The sequence below is a fragment of the Anser cygnoides genome, chromosome 5 (assembly GCF_040182565.1).
Source record: "Anser cygnoides isolate HZ-2024a breed goose chromosome 5, Taihu_goose_T2T_genome, whole genome shotgun sequence".
Lineage (NCBI taxonomy): Eukaryota > Metazoa > Chordata > Aves > Anseriformes > Anatidae > Anser > Anser cygnoides.
This window is the reverse complement of record NC_089877.1, coordinates 60,573,655-60,591,262: the sequence shown is the minus strand read 5'-3', so window position 1 is coordinate 60,591,262 and position 17,608 is coordinate 60,573,655. Positions and strand designations below refer to the sequence as shown.

Genomic DNA, 17,608 nt, shown 5'->3' with positions numbered 1-17,608 from the left:
CAGGACAGCGGGTCCCAGAACCCAGCGCTGGCGCGGCGGCAGCAGGGCCAGGGAGGGAGGTGGGCGCGTGGTAAGTGTTGCTAGGCGGGAGCTCTGAGCTGGGGCCGAAGGAAAATGTCTGAAACTGAGGGCGATGGGAGTTCTCTGGCCAAATAAATTATTTGTGGTTGACATTGCCCAACAATAGTTTGGATGGGGAAGAAAACCAAATCAAAGGCAGAGGCCTTTCAACTCCCTGCAGAACGCGAGCAGCCAGGCAGCGAGATCATGCAGGGACTGGTCAGGGGGGGCAGCCAGAGGTGGGGCAGAGCTCGGAGAAGAGAGGCACAGGAGTCGAAGGAGGAAAAGGTCTGACAGCGAGAGGCCCCATCAGCCATGGGCTGGTTTTCAGTCTGGTGCTTTAACGGGTGTGTGCCTAACCTGCAAGTGTGCAAATGGCATCAGAGCCTTTCCTGCGCTACTTGTGGGCAAACGCTAAGCTAGGAGCCAACTAATCCCCAGCTAAATCCCATCGTGGTAAAAAGCATTTATTGCTCCAAAAGCCCAGGAGCACGTATACACGGCTACTTGTGCCTCTTTCTACCTGAGATCAAGTTTTTGAGAGGTTATCTTGCTTACACAAGAGCTGGTTGTGCATCTGCCAACAGTAACCTCGTACTCTTAACCACCAAAACCGTTTATCGAAGAGAATCCCATTCTAAACTGTAAATGCAGGGGCCATGCAAGTCATCTTGCCAGGCCCACAAAATATAAAAAAAACCTGCTTGCACGACAAACTGCACACGTTCAAAATAGCACTGCTAAAAATGACCCCAGTCTGTGTCACTGAATTATCACAGGGTGTGAGACAGGAGAGTACCAAATCACTGTTACAAAAAAGCTGTTTTATTGTTTTGAACAATATCGATCTGGTTGTTGATCTCACAATAAGAAACGGTAAATGCAGGAAGCGATGCTCACAAAGGAGAGTTGCGACGCACTGTGCAGCTCTGCACCTCAGGCAGGTAACACTGGTGTTCGTCAAACAATTCAAGGGGTAGGCGAGACGTAACCTAGGTGTACCTTACACAAACTAGAAAGGTTGTTACCCAAACTCTGGTCTTCAACTCGCTAACTTTTCTTCAGTAAAATCTTTGTTGGTACGCAGACGCTTAGAGGCTGGTTTTTCTGGAACAAAGTTAGAAAAATTCAGTTAGTTAACATACGGGAAACAGACGGAACCGAACCACAAGCCACGCAATGCTTAAGGGATTTAACATGAAGTGATGGGGCTTAGGATCAGGATTAATGGTCACAAAGAAAACTGTTACAGCAGTGAGGGAGGTCTTTTCTTTACCAAGTGCCAAAGAGGACTTTCAGAAGACCTGCACCACGCTGCATGTTGACCTGCATCTGGGTGCCACACCGTAACAGCACTGACACACAGGACAGACAAGGTGGGACCGGCCTGAAAGGGCAAAAGGTGCAGGCTGACAGCCCGAAGCCACGCGGGAGGGCTGTTCCTCACCTTCAGCAGGGCAGGGCCTCTTGTACAGCACATCCGCTGGAACCTGGAAGCTAATGCACAGCATCTCCTTGTTCGGGGCAACGTTCCTCACCAGGTACGTAGAACAGTGCCCGTCTAGGGAGGCTCCCAGCGAAGCCTCGGCCCGTTCCTGAATCTCTTTGGCTGGGTTTTCATGTTTGGAGAAGCCGTAGCAGTGCACCGTGGGAAGGACAGCAGCGCTGCAGGGCTCTCCGACCAAGAGATGCCTGAAAGCATCCAGAAATTCAAGAGCCGAAGCTGGCAAATTCATGACTATATGGACAGCGGGTTTCTGCTCCTCTTTTTCAAGCGCGAGCGCTTTACTAAGTTCTTCTCTTACTGGCCCCAGGAGGAAGTCTCTGCCATCCAGGTTGAATGCTTTGATTTTGTTGTCTACTTTGTTTAGCTTGCAGTTGTGCAGAAGCCATTTGTAGGATTCAGGGTTGAGATCATTTGCAAATACGACGCACTTTTTCTTTGCTGCCGGGATAGCAAAAGGTCCGATCCCAGCAAAGACATCGAAAAGGACATCCCCGGGCTTTAAAAGCTCAACGATACGGCCATGTTCTGTGGAAAGACGGGGGTTCCAGTAGACCTTAGCAAAGTCCAAGTCATATGAGATATTATTTTCTTTGACCTGAAAGTCCAAAACATTTGGTTAAGCCTCTGTGTTCAAATTCCAGACATGTTAAAGTAGTATCAATAATTAAGACGGCTGAAAAACAAGGTGCTTTATCAAAATGTGTACACTGACATTTGTCCCATTAATAGTGCACAGAAATCTTGTATAAACAGGCCTACTCATCGGGAGTAGCCATCAGGAACGTTCCAACTGTCAATCCACATGGCTGGCTTACGCATGTCTTAGTCACCAGGTGGAAATAAAGCAGCAACTTAGAATGACCATAAAATAAAAACCTGAGGCTTTCCAAACGCTTTGTGGCTGTCTGAAAACTCCGTTATTGAAAGCAGATCTTGGGAAGATGCCTCAAACCCTCCTTAGCACAGCGTCGACACAGTCAGTAAGTGCCTGAGAATGCTGCAGCACGGGAACGGCAGCACTCAGCCAAATTCAAAGCCGCTGGGAGCCAATTGCGCAGCTTGAAAAAATACTGCGTTTTATCTCTCGGGGTGACGGGAGTCTGGAAACAGAGCCAAACCCAGACTTTGCGATGGCCGCTATCCTACGAACAGACCTACAAAGAAACGGTGCCTGTTCCGATGAGAGAGGGATGCAGGATAACGCCCACTTTGCTTTACCACACTCGCACGGCGTGACTCTGCAGTAACGACCCAAATCACTGCAGCGTTTGCTTTGCCAGGAAGGAACACGCTGAGGTGTACCGGCATTCCCCCGCGCGCAGCCCAGGGGTGTGCCAGATGTGTGCGTAACGGGCTAATATCATCTCCAAAATATTTGATCGTCCCTTCTGACCTGACGGTTCAAATGCCTTCTGCGTCCATGTGCTGTTCTTTGCCACCGAGCTATTCAACGTTTTACTTTGGTAACCTCATATTTTCTCTCCTAAAAGAATAAAACTGCTAACAGCTATGAAAGATATTTTTTGGTCAAACCAGCAGCCAAGGTTCCAGCTAAAGACAAGAATCCCCAAGGGAAGAATACTTGGCAGTTCAATAATGCTGTTCACATGAAAAATCTCAAAATAAATGAGATGAGGTTTGTCCTCTAGCTGTCAGAAAAAGAAACAGGATCAGGCAAACTCTTGCCTAAGTTGCAAAGCCAGACAGATTTAAGTACAAGGACTGGTAAAATTAAGAAACTTTTATTTTTTAGATCAAATCCACTAAATGTTTTGGCCTCAGAGTGAGAAATATCCCCTTCAAGTTTGTAACTAGTATCTTGGTAAGAAACCTCTACTTCAGCTGCTTTTACATGTTATTGAAAGTAGGCTGCGAGCTGGGAAGAACACTTACCTTCTTGATCCCTATGGCTGTGAGTTTGCTCGTGGCAGAGCAGGACAAAGGAAGACAGAAGTAACTGCCAACTCTCGCACTCCAAAAGGAGTGAGGAAGGGCACCGTGCAAATAAATGGTGTTATCAGTGTCTCTTCCTCACAGCTTTCTAGTACGTGTCTTCAGCTTTCAGCACATTAAATTTAAAATAGAAGGGGAAAAAATCCTCTACCTTAGTGACCAGGTTGCTCTCTCCAGCGAGCACTTCCATTTCAAAGTTTCTGTACGTGCTGTCAATAATGCTGGTTTTATTCACCACGCAGGTGATGCCTGGATTCTTGTCGATTATAACCTGTCCTGCAAGAAAGGGCACGAGATACGCTGGTTAGGGGACTGCAGCCTGTGGATGTTCTAAGAGATACAAACTCAACAGTCTACAGTCACGTTTATAAAAGTAAGTGTGCATTAGAACAACCTCCCTCTAACGATTGCAGATGTTGCGGGATCTTACTAAAGCACATACTTTACCCTGATCCCATGCTCAGTGAAGTGCGACTGCAATTACCCTAAGAGGAAAGAACTGCCCTTTGTGTACAGGTAAAGATCTGCACAAAGCTATTTAAAGCCAAAACGTAAAGCAACGAAGAGTGCTTTGAAGTTTTCTTTGAACAAGTAGTAATTTATTGGTAGAATACTTGTAGAAATATCTTTGGAAGTAAAAAATTACTTTTCTGATCAGAGTCGTTTTACCTACCAATCAAATGTCTGTAAGGGAGCTGATGGTCCCTAAGATTGAAATGAGCTATGTGACCAACGCGGCTAAAACCAGAGGCGACATCCTGGCCTTCAGGAAGGACTGCCCGGAGGATCTCCTCTGACTTGAAATTCTCGTACGTCAGCTCCAAGTTATACCTGGATACCTCAGGAGGAATGTTAAGCTGCTTTAATACCTCCTGCTCTGCCTGTCCCAGTGAGAATTCTGGTACTTTATGAGGATCCAGTATAACAAGTTTACTGCCCTCATCTCCTGGATCCTCAATCACTCGCTTTAGACCAGGACGCTGTAGTACCGCGTGCTTCAGGGACTTCATCAAAGTATGTACGATTTCTTTCTTTACTTTAAGAACCGGAACGACAACCGTCCTTTTGAAAGCTTCTCTGTTGAGCAGGGTCATCCCACGCACTTCGGGATGCGGCGAGTACAGTTCGGGGTCGGCGTTATCCTCCACGGTTTCACGCATTGTACAAAAACTGGCTTTCTGAGCTACCGCAGAGAGTCCAGGTATTCTGCCAGGATGTTGCGCCAATAGCATCCAAACTGCTGGAAATGATGTATTTGATGCAGCTGTCCTAGAATGATTAGTTTTCAGTAGTCTGGCAGAGTATCCAAATCTCCATAACGTCCTAGAAGAGAAATTATTCATTTTATAGACATTATGTAATCATTCCATTAAAAAGGCTGCAAATCACATGGATTTGCTGGTCTCTTAAACTAGAATTTCCATTAGTACCAAAGAACCCACAATAGCTTTGTAAAAGCTCTTTATTATGAATTATACCCTACAAATCTCTGTCCTTCTGCAAACGCATTTTTAAACTTTAGCTAACTTGAAGCAGTGAGACAAGCCTCTCCTGCCAAAACCCAACGGCCTCTCTCTATTCTAATAAATGCAGTATTAATCCCAGCAAGCCAAATAAAAAAATTCTACCATCTTGACCCTGCTGTTGGATCTCTTCTGATAAGATGCATTACCAAGCAGCGGTTGCTAGAAAACAGTTACCAGCAACAGTGGTCACTGTTGCTCTGTAGCAATTCCTGCCTCCTGTAGCCCCGTGTAGGGGGTTACACGCTCTGTAGTGTCATTACTTCACGGACCGCCTCAGTTGGCAGAAAGACCACGGGTTAAAGGCAGAGTTCTCCTGCAGGTACGGGGAGGAATTAGTAACGCCTGTTCAGAGACCGAACCACTCTGCACAGCTCGTTCGTGAGCACGGCGACCTGAGCAGTAGCTCCGCACACCTTTAAGTGCTTCCCCCGCCGCAGACAGCCTGAGGGGCCCTGCCTTTCCCTCCTGACGGGGACCGACGGGGCCGGCAGGGCTGGAGCCCGACGTGCTCCCTGACTGCCCGGGCAGTTTGCTTTCAGCCCGGGGGCTGGCGGCGACAACCCAGCTCCGAGCCAGCTCCCGGCAGGGCGCTCCTCCCTGCCCCGCTGGCTCACAACCAAACACCGCGTTCCCCGCGGAGGGCCGGGGGTGCCCGGGGAGGGGCCTGGCGAGGCCCCACCGGGGGCCGCGACCCCCAGACGGCGGCGGGGGTCCCGCAGCCGCTCCCCCAGCACGGCCCGGCCCCGGCCGCGGCCTAGGCCCAGGCCGGCCCGGGGCAGCCCCGCGGGTAGGCCGCGCGGTTGCCATGGCAACCGGGGGTGGGAGGGGGGGGAGCTGGGGGGAGCGGTAGCCATGGCAACCGCGCGCCCGCCACCCCCCCCCCCCCCACTCACCCACCCCGCCCTCACCTCATACCGAGCCGCGCCGCGCGCGCCGGCGCCGCCGTGACGTCACCGCCGCCGCGCGCACCGTGACGTTGAGGCCGCTCCGCCCGGCCGAGAGGCAGGGGGCGGGGTTTGCGTCGTGGCCACGCCCCCTCCGCCTATAGCCACGCCCCCTCGGTGCGGCTCGGCCCCGCCCCTCCCGGAGCCGCGGCGCGGGCGGGGCCATGGAGGAGCCGCGGGGGGCGCGGGGCCGGGAGGGGGGCGCGGGGCCCGGGGATGGGCACCGGGACCGGGACCGGGACCGGGATGGGGACGGGGACCGGGGTTGGGACTGGGATCAGGACCAGGACCAGGACCGGGATTGGGACGAGTCCGCCCCGCTGCTGCTGCCGCCGCCGCCGCCCAGCAGCGTGCGTGAGAGGGGGGGCGCCGGGAGGGGCTGGGGGGGGCTCGGGGCAGGGGTTTGGGGTCGGGGTTTGGGGTCTCGCCTCACGCCGCCCTGCCCTTCCTTCCCCAGCGGCCCCCCGGCTCCTCCTTCGGCTGCGCGGTGCTGAACCTGATGAACGCGATCATGGGCAGCGGGGCGCTGGGCTTGTCCTTCGCCATGGCCAGCACGGGCGTCCTGGGCTTCAGGTGAGCGGGGGGATTAATTACGGGGGGGAGGGTGATTAATTACAGGGACAGGGACAGGGGCCCAAGGAGCAGCGAGTACCGTGTGCTGTGGGCATCCCTGGGTGAGCTCTCATGCCTCTGGTTGCTCACATCTGGCCCAACGCGAGCGCTGCCCATATTTGCTGCTCGGTGCTGATTTATTGGGCGTTTCTCCCACCGGACCCATATATTTACATCCCCCTGCACCGATATATTTATGTCCGAGCACCGCCGTGCTGCAGAAATGGGCCTTTGGGAGCGGGGCGCCTGCCCACCCAAAATGCGTGAACCCACTGGTGGTGCCGCTGCCGGGTGCGTGCACCGAGCTGGGAGTGGGCCGGGGCTGTCAGCTCTCACCGCCTTCTGGTCACAAACCTGGCTTTATTTCAAGTTACCCTTTGTGTTCCTGTGTGCACACGTTTCTGTGTCACGTCCTCGCTGCGATTCATGTCTTCACCCTACGCAGTGGTGCACGATACGAGAAGCGGTGGGGATTAGCAGGGGTTGGGACAGTCAGCGACCAAGTGAACCACAGTCAGCAAAGAAAAGCCATAAAATGAGGAAATTGTGTCCTGTGATACACTGTTTGCAATGGAATCTTTTTTTTTTTAAAAAAAAGAAACTGCATTGACCTGTAAAAATGCCTTAAATTTCACCCTCTTGTATTTTTAGCATCTTGCTGCTGATTGTTGCCAGCCTTGCCTCTTACTCTGTGTTTCTTCTGCTCAGTATGTGCATTCAGACTGGTAAGTGGGAAGGATTTATCTAACAGTGAAATTTTTCCTTGCCTGTAGTACAAAGACATGAACCCCTACAATTATTATAATTAACAACATGTTAACATATCGCCATGTCTGCTTCACTGCTGTTGAAATACGTTAGGTTTTTAATGATTGCTAATTGCCATAGAATTGTAATTTCAAAATGTATTATAAAAAGGAAGTGCAAAACTATCTGGTTTCTAGATTTTCAGTTTTACTTTTTTTCAAAATACATCTATCATCTCTCCAAAAAGAGAGATCCTGTATGTCTGTAGCAAAATTGTTTTGGTGCCAGTTGGACCACACCATTTTCGTGTGTGGTTGTATCTATGCACACTCTCACTGTTGCTTTCAGCAAAGTAAGATCCACAAACAGCCAACTTTCATTACTCTACTTGTATAGAACTGTTCACTGTTCGAAATGGATACCTGTCAGGTTTTGTAATCAAACCGAGTTGTTATGATTCCCATGGCACTCTATAGATGTGTGTTATTACAGCATTTTTGATACTGAATGTGAAGTCGTATCGCAGTCCTTAGTTAGCAATTATACTGCTTTGAGAATGTCTAAAGAGTAGATTCTAACATCTGATTTCAAATCTGCTGCTAATGTTTTAATTCTTGCTTTTTAAAAACTGTTACCGAAACAAAAGGCTGGTTCCTTGAGTTCTGGTATGCAAAGATGTTATTGGAGGAATTCTCCATCTCTTCCAGTCACCTGGTTATTGTTTCCATCTCATCTGTTTTCCCCTCTTTTCAAAGGTGGTGGGAGAAAGCTTCCATTTCTTCCTTATTGGCTGTGCTTTCTATAGCTAGCTTTGGTCTCTCAGATGATTGCTTCCTGATTCTTCTTAGATCTGCTGCTCCTGTCTTCACCTGTTGAGTGATCTTCTTCATACATTCTTTAAAAAAGTCTTCGGAGGTAGGGCTACTTTAATGTGTGATATCGGTGGCTGTTTGATGATTTGGGACCAAGTTTCTGGCATTCTTTTTTTCCCACTTGGAGCTCTGTTTATTAGAAAAGATTGAAGACCTGAAATAAATAGCTAGAAAGATACATTTGAAAAAAAAGGGAGTTTGAGATAAGAGGTGAACAAATATCACAAAAAAATGATCTGAGGTTCTGTATTACGTAGGCACAAGGTAGTATTGCGTTGTTATCTTGTAAAAGAAGAAGATATCCTTGCAAAAGAACTGCTGGGGATAGTGCAAAGGAAGGAAAGGGGGGCAAACTAAACTTAGAGAGAGCTAACACACAAGAATGGTTTAACTCATTTATTGTTCAAAGGCAAAATTCTACCTCCAGAAAGAATTTTTGAAATGCATATATCCAAAACCAAAAAAATAATACTGAATGACAGGGTAAAGTATTTACGTTGTCTGAAATTAGCACCTTATGTTTAGTAATTGGTTATCACTTAATGTTGACAGGTCATACTAGCACTAGAACTATGTTGAGATATCTGCTGGCTTTATGGCCCTCTCTGTTTGTGTGTGTTTTTTGTTTTTTTTGGGGGGGAGGGGGTTGGGGGGAGATTTTACTGTAATTTCTGTAAATTATTGAACTAATTTCATGTTAAATCCCATTCCAGAATTATGACCAGTTGTGCCTTTGCAAAGTAAAATCAGTATAAATGCTTGCTTCCAAAGTAGATAACTGAGCATTTTTTTTTAATATGTAAAACATGCAGATGTTTGTGAACGGTATTACAATATTGAGCCTAATTCATGGCAAGGAATTAGGGATTTTAGTAGTTTTCTATAAAAAACGAGCTTGGAAAATTTGATGGGTGGAAGGTAAGAAAATAAAAACGGTTTGGGGAGTGTTTGTAAGCTATTCATTCAGGTATTCAAGTTGTAAAAGTAATCCTAGGAAAGAGTTGACATATAAAATACCTTCCAAAAAGGAAGCCTTAATTCCATTTTAAACAGAGACCAAAATTTATTAACCTCAAGCATTTTAGTTGTAGTTTAAAAACAAAGAAGTGCCTTCAGTTTGAAAATGATGTTGATCTAGAGTGCCTTTGTCAAAGTCAAATGATTTACGTAGACCAAAAGAATTAGAAGGCTAATATTGCCATGTGTAAAGTGTTGGATTTGGATTAGTCAGTGTTTTCTCCCTGTGTTAATTCAGTACTACATAAATTGTTGTAGGGTTTGGGCTGACAAAAGCTAAACTCATTCAGTGAAGTAGAGGAATTGGGAATTTAAGTGGGATATACTTTGAAGTTTTGTGGCTTTGTTTTTTCCATTTTGGAGGTAGTCATGAATATTGCCAGTGTTATACTTTCCAATTTCACTTTGGGATTAAATGGGTAATTTCTTTATGGTATTAATAACATATTAGGAATTAAGCCAACCAGGCGGAATGTGTTTCTATCCATAGTGCCTAATATTTTGTTCTGTGTATTTTTGAAATTACAGAAGTAATGTGATTAAGGCTTCCTCAGTGTTCACAGAACTAAATTCATTACAAAAACAGACTAACTACAGAAAATACTCTCCTAAGGTTTCATTTTGCTGTTTTGGAATCGCGTGGAAACTTTGTTCTCTTTAGTGGTAACTCCCTGTTTATCTGTATTTGTTCCCATGCGGTAAAAGCAGCTCTTTACTAAACACATTTAAAAGTTTGCTGATATTTGATGCCATTGGGAATGGCCTTCTAAAATGCTTTTTTTTTTTTTCTCGTGATCAACTGCTTCGTAAATATAAATGAAGAAAAACACAGGGTAAAATTTGATAACACATCAGTTGTTTAATTGTATCTGTATATAACTTAGTGTAACGGCAGACACAGGAGAATTTTCCAGGTTTTTGCTGTGAGCAGACTCTGGCTTATTTAATTTTGTCACTTAATTTACTTTTTCATAGCGTATTAATGTCAGTCGTAGAGCAGAACGTGGAACGTCGTCCTCGACAAAGTCGTGTGAGAAGATGAAATTTTATCTTTTTTCCGGTAGCGCATTGACCTGGTGTGCGCAGTACCTAGCGAAGGGACAATGCCTCGGCCGGCAGTGCGAGGGTCCAGTCCTGCCATCTGATCCCGGTCCTTGCCTGGGTCTCCCAGGTCTCGTTTCGTTTATTTCAGAGCAGCTTCGCTCAGGTGTGAAGGTCTGCCCCGAGCAGCTCGCGTTGCAGGGCTGTGCCCGCAATTAGGACGCGATGGGAGCAGGAACGGTCGTGTACCAGGTAGAAACCAGGGAGGAAAAGCAAGCGTTATGACAATACAGTTATGTGGTTTGGGGATTAATTTTACCCTTTGAGGCATTTACAACTCTGGACCGTTTTATTATATACCGAGAAAGGGAGGGGTGTTTCTCGGGGAGCTTTAATCTTTTTGCTATCGCTGGAGCTCCTAATAACAAAATGCAGAACAACAATAGAGGGCTTTAACAGGACTTCCTCCCTTCTGAAAAGGGATTGTTTTGAGTTACCATCAATATAGAAGTGAGCTTCAGCTAAAGCTCAACAAAAGAGTACAGGAAACCACAGCCTATTTCCATGTAATTATTTAAGTGAGGTGCAAGTAAAGGCAGGCATTTTGTTTTCTTCCGTTTTTGTCTTTGCTTTGGTGTGCTTTGTTTTGTTTGTTTTTTTTTTTATAACAGATTTCAACGCAGGAAGGTGTTTACCTTCAGCTGTCTTGGAAACGAGTAGTGTCGAGTTCTTAAAAGCTGGCAGCGTGATAATTGATGTTTGTATTCATAGAGAGATGAAAACAGATTTTCTGTTATCGTCTTCATTTAAAAGCAAGTGCATACTTAAAAATGATAGCTTGCAACTAATTGTTGAGACTAATTTCAAAGTTCTTCATCTGTAGTATCACTTGCAAAAGGGGTTGGGAGAAGGTAATTTGCTGCCAGCGTAGTAGTAGTAAAAAAAAATAATACTATTTCTAATATTAAAGTAAATTTCTGGAAAATCTGTGAATGATTGAACATCTAGTTGTATTTTTTAGCTGGAATACAGGTGTATGTAAAAGCTATTTAGTGAATAGTATAAAATACTCCCTAAATTTGATCCTCAACTGTGTTCATTTAAAAAGGGAAAAAAAGACAAAACTGGAGCTCTTAGGTGATTTTGGAGTTAGAAATATTTTAGCTTTTTTTTTTTTCTTCTCATTAACAGCTGTTATGTCTTATGAAGACCTTGGCCTGTTTGCATTTGGATCACCTGGAAAGGTAAGTGTCTGGTTTTATCTGTGTATTTTTCTTTTCGTTCTCACACTTCCAATATATACAACTGTTCATTGCACAGTCAAGATATACAGGTGAAATATGTAGTATAATTACAGAAGGTCTAGTATCAATAAAAAAAAAAATCCATTAGTTCCTGAAAACAACTCTTTGTTACCTTTCAGTTAGTGTTTTTGGTCTATGGAAGCCTGAAGATTAGTTAACTGTAAAATAGATGTTTCTTAAATGCAAGGTTTTGTGCTGCTTTCCTGTTAGTGTGTTCACTTCTTAATTGTATTCACAAATGCGTGTTCACTGGCTTTATCATCAAGTTGGCTCAGCGATCCATTTCAGGTTGGTTATAGTCCCGTTGTACTGTTGCTATAAATTGTTAAGAGACACTTAAATGATTTACTGGTGTTGTTTTAGTGTTTAATAGAGATCTAAGATAAGTGTTTGCCTTTCGTGTAGTTGTTACAAAATAAATAAACAAGAATATATTTTGTGCATGTTGATTTTTTTTTTCTTTTTTTAACAAGCTGTTCAGATGAACATTTCTTGTTACTTTATCTTACGGTTAAAAAAAATCATAAACCGTTTTTTGGTATAAGAGTACTCAGCATGTAAGCCAAGCCTTTTTAGTAGTTTTACTCGATCTGTTTTTCTTAATAGATGATGTTCACTAATAGTGGGTACACAGGAAATGCTAATAGTGAATACAATACATATAATAATAAGACTACTATGCTCTCTGTTTCAGTTGAATGATTCTAAAAGCAGGTTTACCATGCAGAAATGCAATTTTAATGGTTTTCTAAAAAAAAAAAATAAATTAAAAAACGAGTTCTGCTTAACAGACCAGAGTTTGATTTATTCTATTTTAATGTAACAGAGAATTAAATCTGAGCTACTAGGTGTAATTCTTCCATTAGCATTAATAAGCAGATAATGAGCTTAGTCTGCGTGGATCAATATTTATTGATCAGAGTTACGATGTGATCAACATCAAGAGAAGATAAATCTTGATATTAGCAATGTATTGAATTTTTTTTTTTTCGGAGGGTCTGTTCTGTACATGTTAACCACAAGCCACTTGATGCAGAAGCCATAGAAATGTAGAGCTTAAGGAAGTATTAAAACGTGACCAAGTCTGCCCCTTCTCTGAAGTAGGGCTAAACATATATAAGCTGTTCTTGGCAGGCATTTGTTGAATCTGTTATTCCATGAACGTTCAATGTTACTCAATTAAAGAGTTTTCACAGCTTCACTGTGTAGACAAAGTCAATTATTTTTATTATTCTCCTCAATATTACTGTTTAGTAGTTCTGTTTTAAGAACTACAGTCATTTCTTCTAAAAATATCGTCTGGTCTTCCATTTTCAGTGTGTACGGAGAGCATTCCATCACTGGAATATATCTCGGTTGAGAAGCTGTTGTTTCGATTAAATAATAAAACGAAGTTCGCCAAGCTTTTCCGATGAACTGATGTTTTTTCTGTCTTGAAATATCCTTGATGTTTATACATTTATCTTAAAACATGGCTGCAAAAGGGAACGCAGTAAGCTGGCTAACAACTCGACAGCAACAGCAAATGCAATTACCTATATTTTAGATCAAGCATGCCTGTTACTGCATTCTAAAACAAGATTTGTCATTACTGTGGCTGCTGCTGGTAGCTTTATCTCAGCCTGTTTTCTCTACTTGCAATCTAATAACTGTAAGTCATATATGCGATCTCTACTTCCCGAATGCATTGCTTTTAACTGGCTTTATTGATTTTTTTTTTTAGACTCTCCTAGTTTATCACAATCATTCTGAATTCCAGTCCTGACCCTGAACTTTCTTCAGCTTAGTTGGGTGCAGATGGCAGGTTTTTTAATTTTTTTCAATTTTTTGATTTTATTTTTTAAAAGTTGTTCTTTTCTCATCCAAGTCATTCGCTAATAATACAGCCAGACCACTGCAGGACCTTGCTTGAACTGGCATCCTAGATTGACAGTAAACTACTGGTAACTGCTCTTGAAGTAAAGCAGTTATTCAACCTTATGGTGATTTCATGTCAAAAATATTTCTCTGTGTTTTGTGAGACTGGAGATTTTGTGTCGTTGGAATATTGCTGATTCTCCCTCTCGAAAGGCATGAAGTATTTCTTTCCATCTATGGCAAATGACAAGACTATATATTTTTTGCTGACTTGTGAGCTTTCAATTCATTACAAATCTGATACATTTTTCTAACTGATCAATTGAAAAAATGGCAATTCTCCTTTCAGATTTTATTCAAAAGTAACAGTTTTGTTTTTCTTCTCATAGCTGTGGCTTGATTTTTTCCAAGCTGACTTCTGGTAGCACTCATATAGGAAGGTCCTGTTACATAATGAAGAACAGTGGGTACAGAAAGAAAAACTGTGCTATTCTAGATGATGCTGCTATTTTAGAACTGAAATGAAAACAACACTGGGAAAACTTTAGACGCTACTTCTAGGGTTTTCGGTTGGGAGTTGACAATTGCAGGGATTCAGACAAATATTTTTAATGGCCTATGGTCACTTTTACTTCCATATCAGTCCAATGTGAATAATCGCAAACGCTAAAGAAAAAGCAGTGTCTATCTAGTTCACAACTTTAAAAGAATAATGACATTCATGACAGTCAAATATTCATAGTTACTCGGAGTGAGGAAGTAGTTTGTATAAATCTCTACTGATTGCCATTTCAGAGGTGAACAATTAGAGTGCACTTGTGTGTTTTCAGTGATTTCAAACCTCATCTGCAAAACAAGCTTCACCCTGTAACTACTGTTTTGTCATCTTAGAAGCCAAATGTGGTCTTTCAGGAAGTATTTTTTTTTTGCTTTTGTATTCATTTTAGGTTGCATTGCTTTACGTGTGTTATAAACTCTTCATTAAACAGAAGATGCCCTTCCTTTCAGTACCAGTTATCGCTTCTACATCTGGTCTGTTTAAGATGATACATGTGCTTTACGACTGCGATAGACATACGACTTTAGTTATCCTTACCTTTTCTAAAGAAATCTTTTTTTTTTTAATAGGTCCTTGTTGCAACTACAATAATTATCCAGAATATAGGAGGTAAGAAACTTCATACGCTCAATTTTTACTGAATGGAATATAATCTCAACAGTCTGCACAACTCCACAAACGTCCAAGGCACTAATTAAATGCGAGTGTTTTTAAGAGTTTGATTAAAAAGAGGAAGACTTGCAGAAAAGGCTTATGTGATCATGCTGAACTCAAGCGCTGCAGTCATGGGGTAGAAGGGGAACTTGATGCGGGCTGGACTGTATGCCTGGTGCTGACTGCATCCCGTGACATGGAGCATATCCATCAGAGCTGGCGTTGCTAATCGGAAGGGGCTGATGAGGCATAATTCACTCCCTTCTCTTCTGTACATTTGCATCTCGTAGCTGCATTTTTTTCATATCGTCTGTTTTGTTTGTTTCCTTTGGAAAGCACTAATGCGTTTTTAGTGATTTGTGTAACAACGGAGTGCTTAGCTGTGGAATTCCAAATCTGCTTTATTATAGTGGCCTTCTTTTTTTTGTTAGTTCAATACCTTGGGTTTTTGAGGTGGGGAGGTGCGTGCTTTGGTTTGCTGACTTCTGTCATGTGGGCTGATAATCTACGACGTCATATGCTGGGTTCTCCAGCTCTGTTCTTATTTTGTCTTCCTTTGTGCATAACAATAAAATAACACCAACTGTGTTTTCATTAAAATAATCGTCGAAGCATTCGAGCTGTTACTCAGGTATGTTTGCATAAAACACTTGAGTTACTGAATAGTAGTGCCCTTAGAAAATAATTGTCTGAAAGCTGACAGTGTTAGAACAATTTCTAATTCCTTTGGCTATTTCCTTCAGATCTTTTGGATTCTTTCTTTTAGATGAGGAAGCTGTGTGAAAGCTCCCTCCTTTCCATTCCCCACCACCACGCCTAAGATACACACGTTCACCTACCATGCCAAAAGGAAACAGCCTTCCAGCGCTGTTCTTTCCTTCAGCATTACCTGTCAAGTCCAGACAATTCAGCGATCACTATTTGTTGTCACTACATAGCGACCTAGAACTAGACCAAGTTACTGCTTGTAGGATAAACTTGGAATCCTTTGTTGTATAGCAGTAAAAACTGCTTAATTTAAATGGCTGTTAAAAAGCCTAGCGTTAACTTCAGGCAGGAATGAACAAACTAATTCCAAGGTTAAGGATTATTTATTCATATGGGTTTTAGAGGTTGTTCTGTAGCAAGAACAAATTTTTTAATTTCCTTTCCTGTTTGAGTGGACCTCTAAATAAACAGTACTAGACAAGGAGGGATACACAGCGCAGGTTCTGGAGACTCTGGGATCATGCACAAGACTCTGTGGTCAAAGGAAATATGACTCTCATTTCTTCCTCACAGCAGTTCATAACCTTCTCGGTGTCATTTTTAATAAAATTCAGTAACTGCAGAGGCCCAAACTAGTGTCTGCTGGATATTATCAAACTACTTACTCTGTCTTCTGCAGTGGGCTTCTCTGCCAGTAAGTAGGGCCTGTTTTGCCAACCGGTGGTTTTCTGTTTAACTAGTTAAGAAGGAGGTTTCTGCAAATTGAAACTTCTCTTTCAGATATTTTTAACTGACCTCATTTTAATGGAAGCATTCAAAACTCTTTTGCTTCGTCTGTTTCTAAGGGCAGTGCCTTTCATTTAAGGGAATGGCAGCACTCTATGCATCTTCTGTGTTCGTTTGCAGAATCACTTGGTTTCAAATGCACTGAAAAGAGAAAGCTGACTTTCCTTTTTTGAGCTTGTTAGAGTTGGTAAAACCAAACCATGCCCAAGTCTATCATGAAGCATACCCTGTGAAAACATGGGTTTTCACGTGCAACTTTGTCTTCCTTGGCACGTTGCTCCATACAGGAGACCTATTGTGCTATCATTGCAGGGAGCTGTCACAGCTTCTGTTCGGTATTTAGGTTTGTGTCTGGGGTCAGAGCTCCCAGCTATGGTGTTTCTTTCCTTAACAACTTCCATTTTCACTTCAGCAGAGCCCAGGTTAGCAGAGCAGCACTGTGGCAGGAATGATCATTGCAGAATAGTCATTTTCAGCGTAACAGGCTCTTAAAGATAGGAGAGATGAAGAGCTCATCTCACAGTGAGCCTGGGCTGTTGAAGAAATGCATAGAAAGAAAGGAAATTTTTCTTGTTCTTCTAGCTCCTTCTACAGATTTTAAATGGGAATGGTGAAATTGTGGAGTGTAGTTTGTCCTGAAAGGGAGCTGCGCTGGAATTCAGTATAAAACTTACGTTCTTCGCCTTTTCCGTAGCACAATTAGGCGTTCATCTCTTTTTTTTTCTTGTTTTATGTCTGTTTGAAGGAACTAGCAGCACTGTGTCTGTTGGGCAGACTTCCAGACTCTGTCAACATCTTTAATTTCAGAGTAAGGCTAAAAATAAAATTGTTTTCTGTTACCTCCTCCATCATCAGACCTGGGTACATTGCATCATATAGTATCTTATTTCAAAAGTGATTGGAGAACATGAAATAATGAATGATGATTTGTGATTAAAATAAACGACTTTACTAGGGTTATTGTCACTAGCAGCATCTAGTCTTGGCAGTTTTAAAGTTTGGTCTGATCACTTCTAAAATTTTTGTGCGGAAGTGATTAGCATTTATTTGTGCTGGAGAGAGCTTTTTAACAATCATTTTAATACAGTTATGCTTTCTAATTTGTCATCTTTGCTTTCTGAAAAAGGAAACTTGAACTGCGGGTTTGCGTTTGACATCCTAATTGCCCACACTTACAGCTTTGTGTAGATAGGGAAGCTGATTTTTCTACTAGCAGGATACCCAAAGGGGGGAAAAAAACACATTAATTTTGTACAGCTACAGGAAAGCAGTAGTTGTCCAAACTTAGAATAAATTGTAAAATACCTCTGTTCTTTTTTTGTTGTTGTTTGTTTTAAATAATGCGAGTTCATTGCTTGGAAATTTCAACCTGTATGTCTAACGTGATCACTCAACTTTCATGCAGATTTTCAGCTGTGCTGGAACACTTTTTAATTTGTGTTACTTAGATAAACATAACAC

At 43.0% G+C, this 17,608-nt stretch overlaps 2 protein-coding genes across 7 annotated transcripts in view; one reads left to right on the top strand and one right to left on the bottom strand.

The window, feature by feature from the left end:
• Window positions 1-867: 867 nt before the first annotated feature.
• Window positions 868-6,079, bottom strand: TRMT5 (tRNA methyltransferase 5). Of its 6 annotated transcripts, none has more exons than XM_013183111.3 (6): window positions 5,460-5,818; window positions 5,149-5,359; window positions 4,194-4,843; window positions 3,672-3,796; window positions 1,508-2,162; window positions 868-1,167 (listed from the first exon to the last, which is right to left on the bottom strand). In XM_013183111.3, the coding sequence occupies exons 2-6, from the start codon at window positions 5,187-5,189 to the stop codon at window positions 1,103-1,105; spliced, it is 1,536 nt and encodes a 511-aa protein (XP_013038565.3). In that variant the 5' UTR covers window positions 5,190-5,359; window positions 5,460-5,818; the 3' UTR covers window positions 868-1,102. The 6 variants fall into 6 exon arrangements, with proteins under 6 accessions (XP_013038565.3, XP_013038566.3, XP_066853481.1 ...); XM_013183112.3 differs by having other exon boundaries at window positions 5,221-5,359; window positions 5,460-5,816; XM_066997380.1 differs by lacking the exons at window positions 5,149-5,359; window positions 5,460-5,818 and adding an exon at window positions 5,955-6,079.
• A 39-nt stretch (window positions 6,080-6,118) lies between these two features.
• The window catches only part of SLC38A6 (solute carrier family 38 member 6), a 45,254-nt gene continuing 33,764 nt past the window's right edge, over window positions 6,119-17,608 (top strand). Inside the window, exons 1-5 of the mRNA XM_066997382.1 lie at window positions 6,119-6,340; window positions 6,448-6,563; window positions 7,254-7,327; window positions 11,471-11,523; window positions 14,569-14,608. Coding sequence (XP_066853483.1) covers window positions 6,155-6,340; window positions 6,448-6,563; window positions 7,254-7,327; window positions 11,471-11,523; window positions 14,569-14,608 — 469 coding nt within the window. The 5' untranslated portion in view covers window positions 6,119-6,154. The remainder of the gene's footprint in view (window positions 6,341-6,447; window positions 6,564-7,253; window positions 7,328-11,470; window positions 11,524-14,568; window positions 14,609-17,608) is intronic.

Excerpts from the sequence above, each read along its gene's own strand:
- TRMT5 (XM_013183111.3), bottom strand. The coding sequence starts at position 5,189 with ATGCATCTTATCAGAAGAGATCCAACAGCAGGGTCAAGATG. Across the intron at positions 4,844-5,148 it reads CCAACAGCAGGGTCAAGATG|GACGTTATGGAGATTTGGAT; the intron begins GTAGAATTTTTT and ends TTTCTCTTCTAG. Across the intron at positions 1,168-1,507 it reads GAGGCCCTGCCCTGCTGAAG|AAAAACCAGCCTCTAAGCGT; the intron begins GTGAGGAACAGC and ends ACTTTGTTCCAG.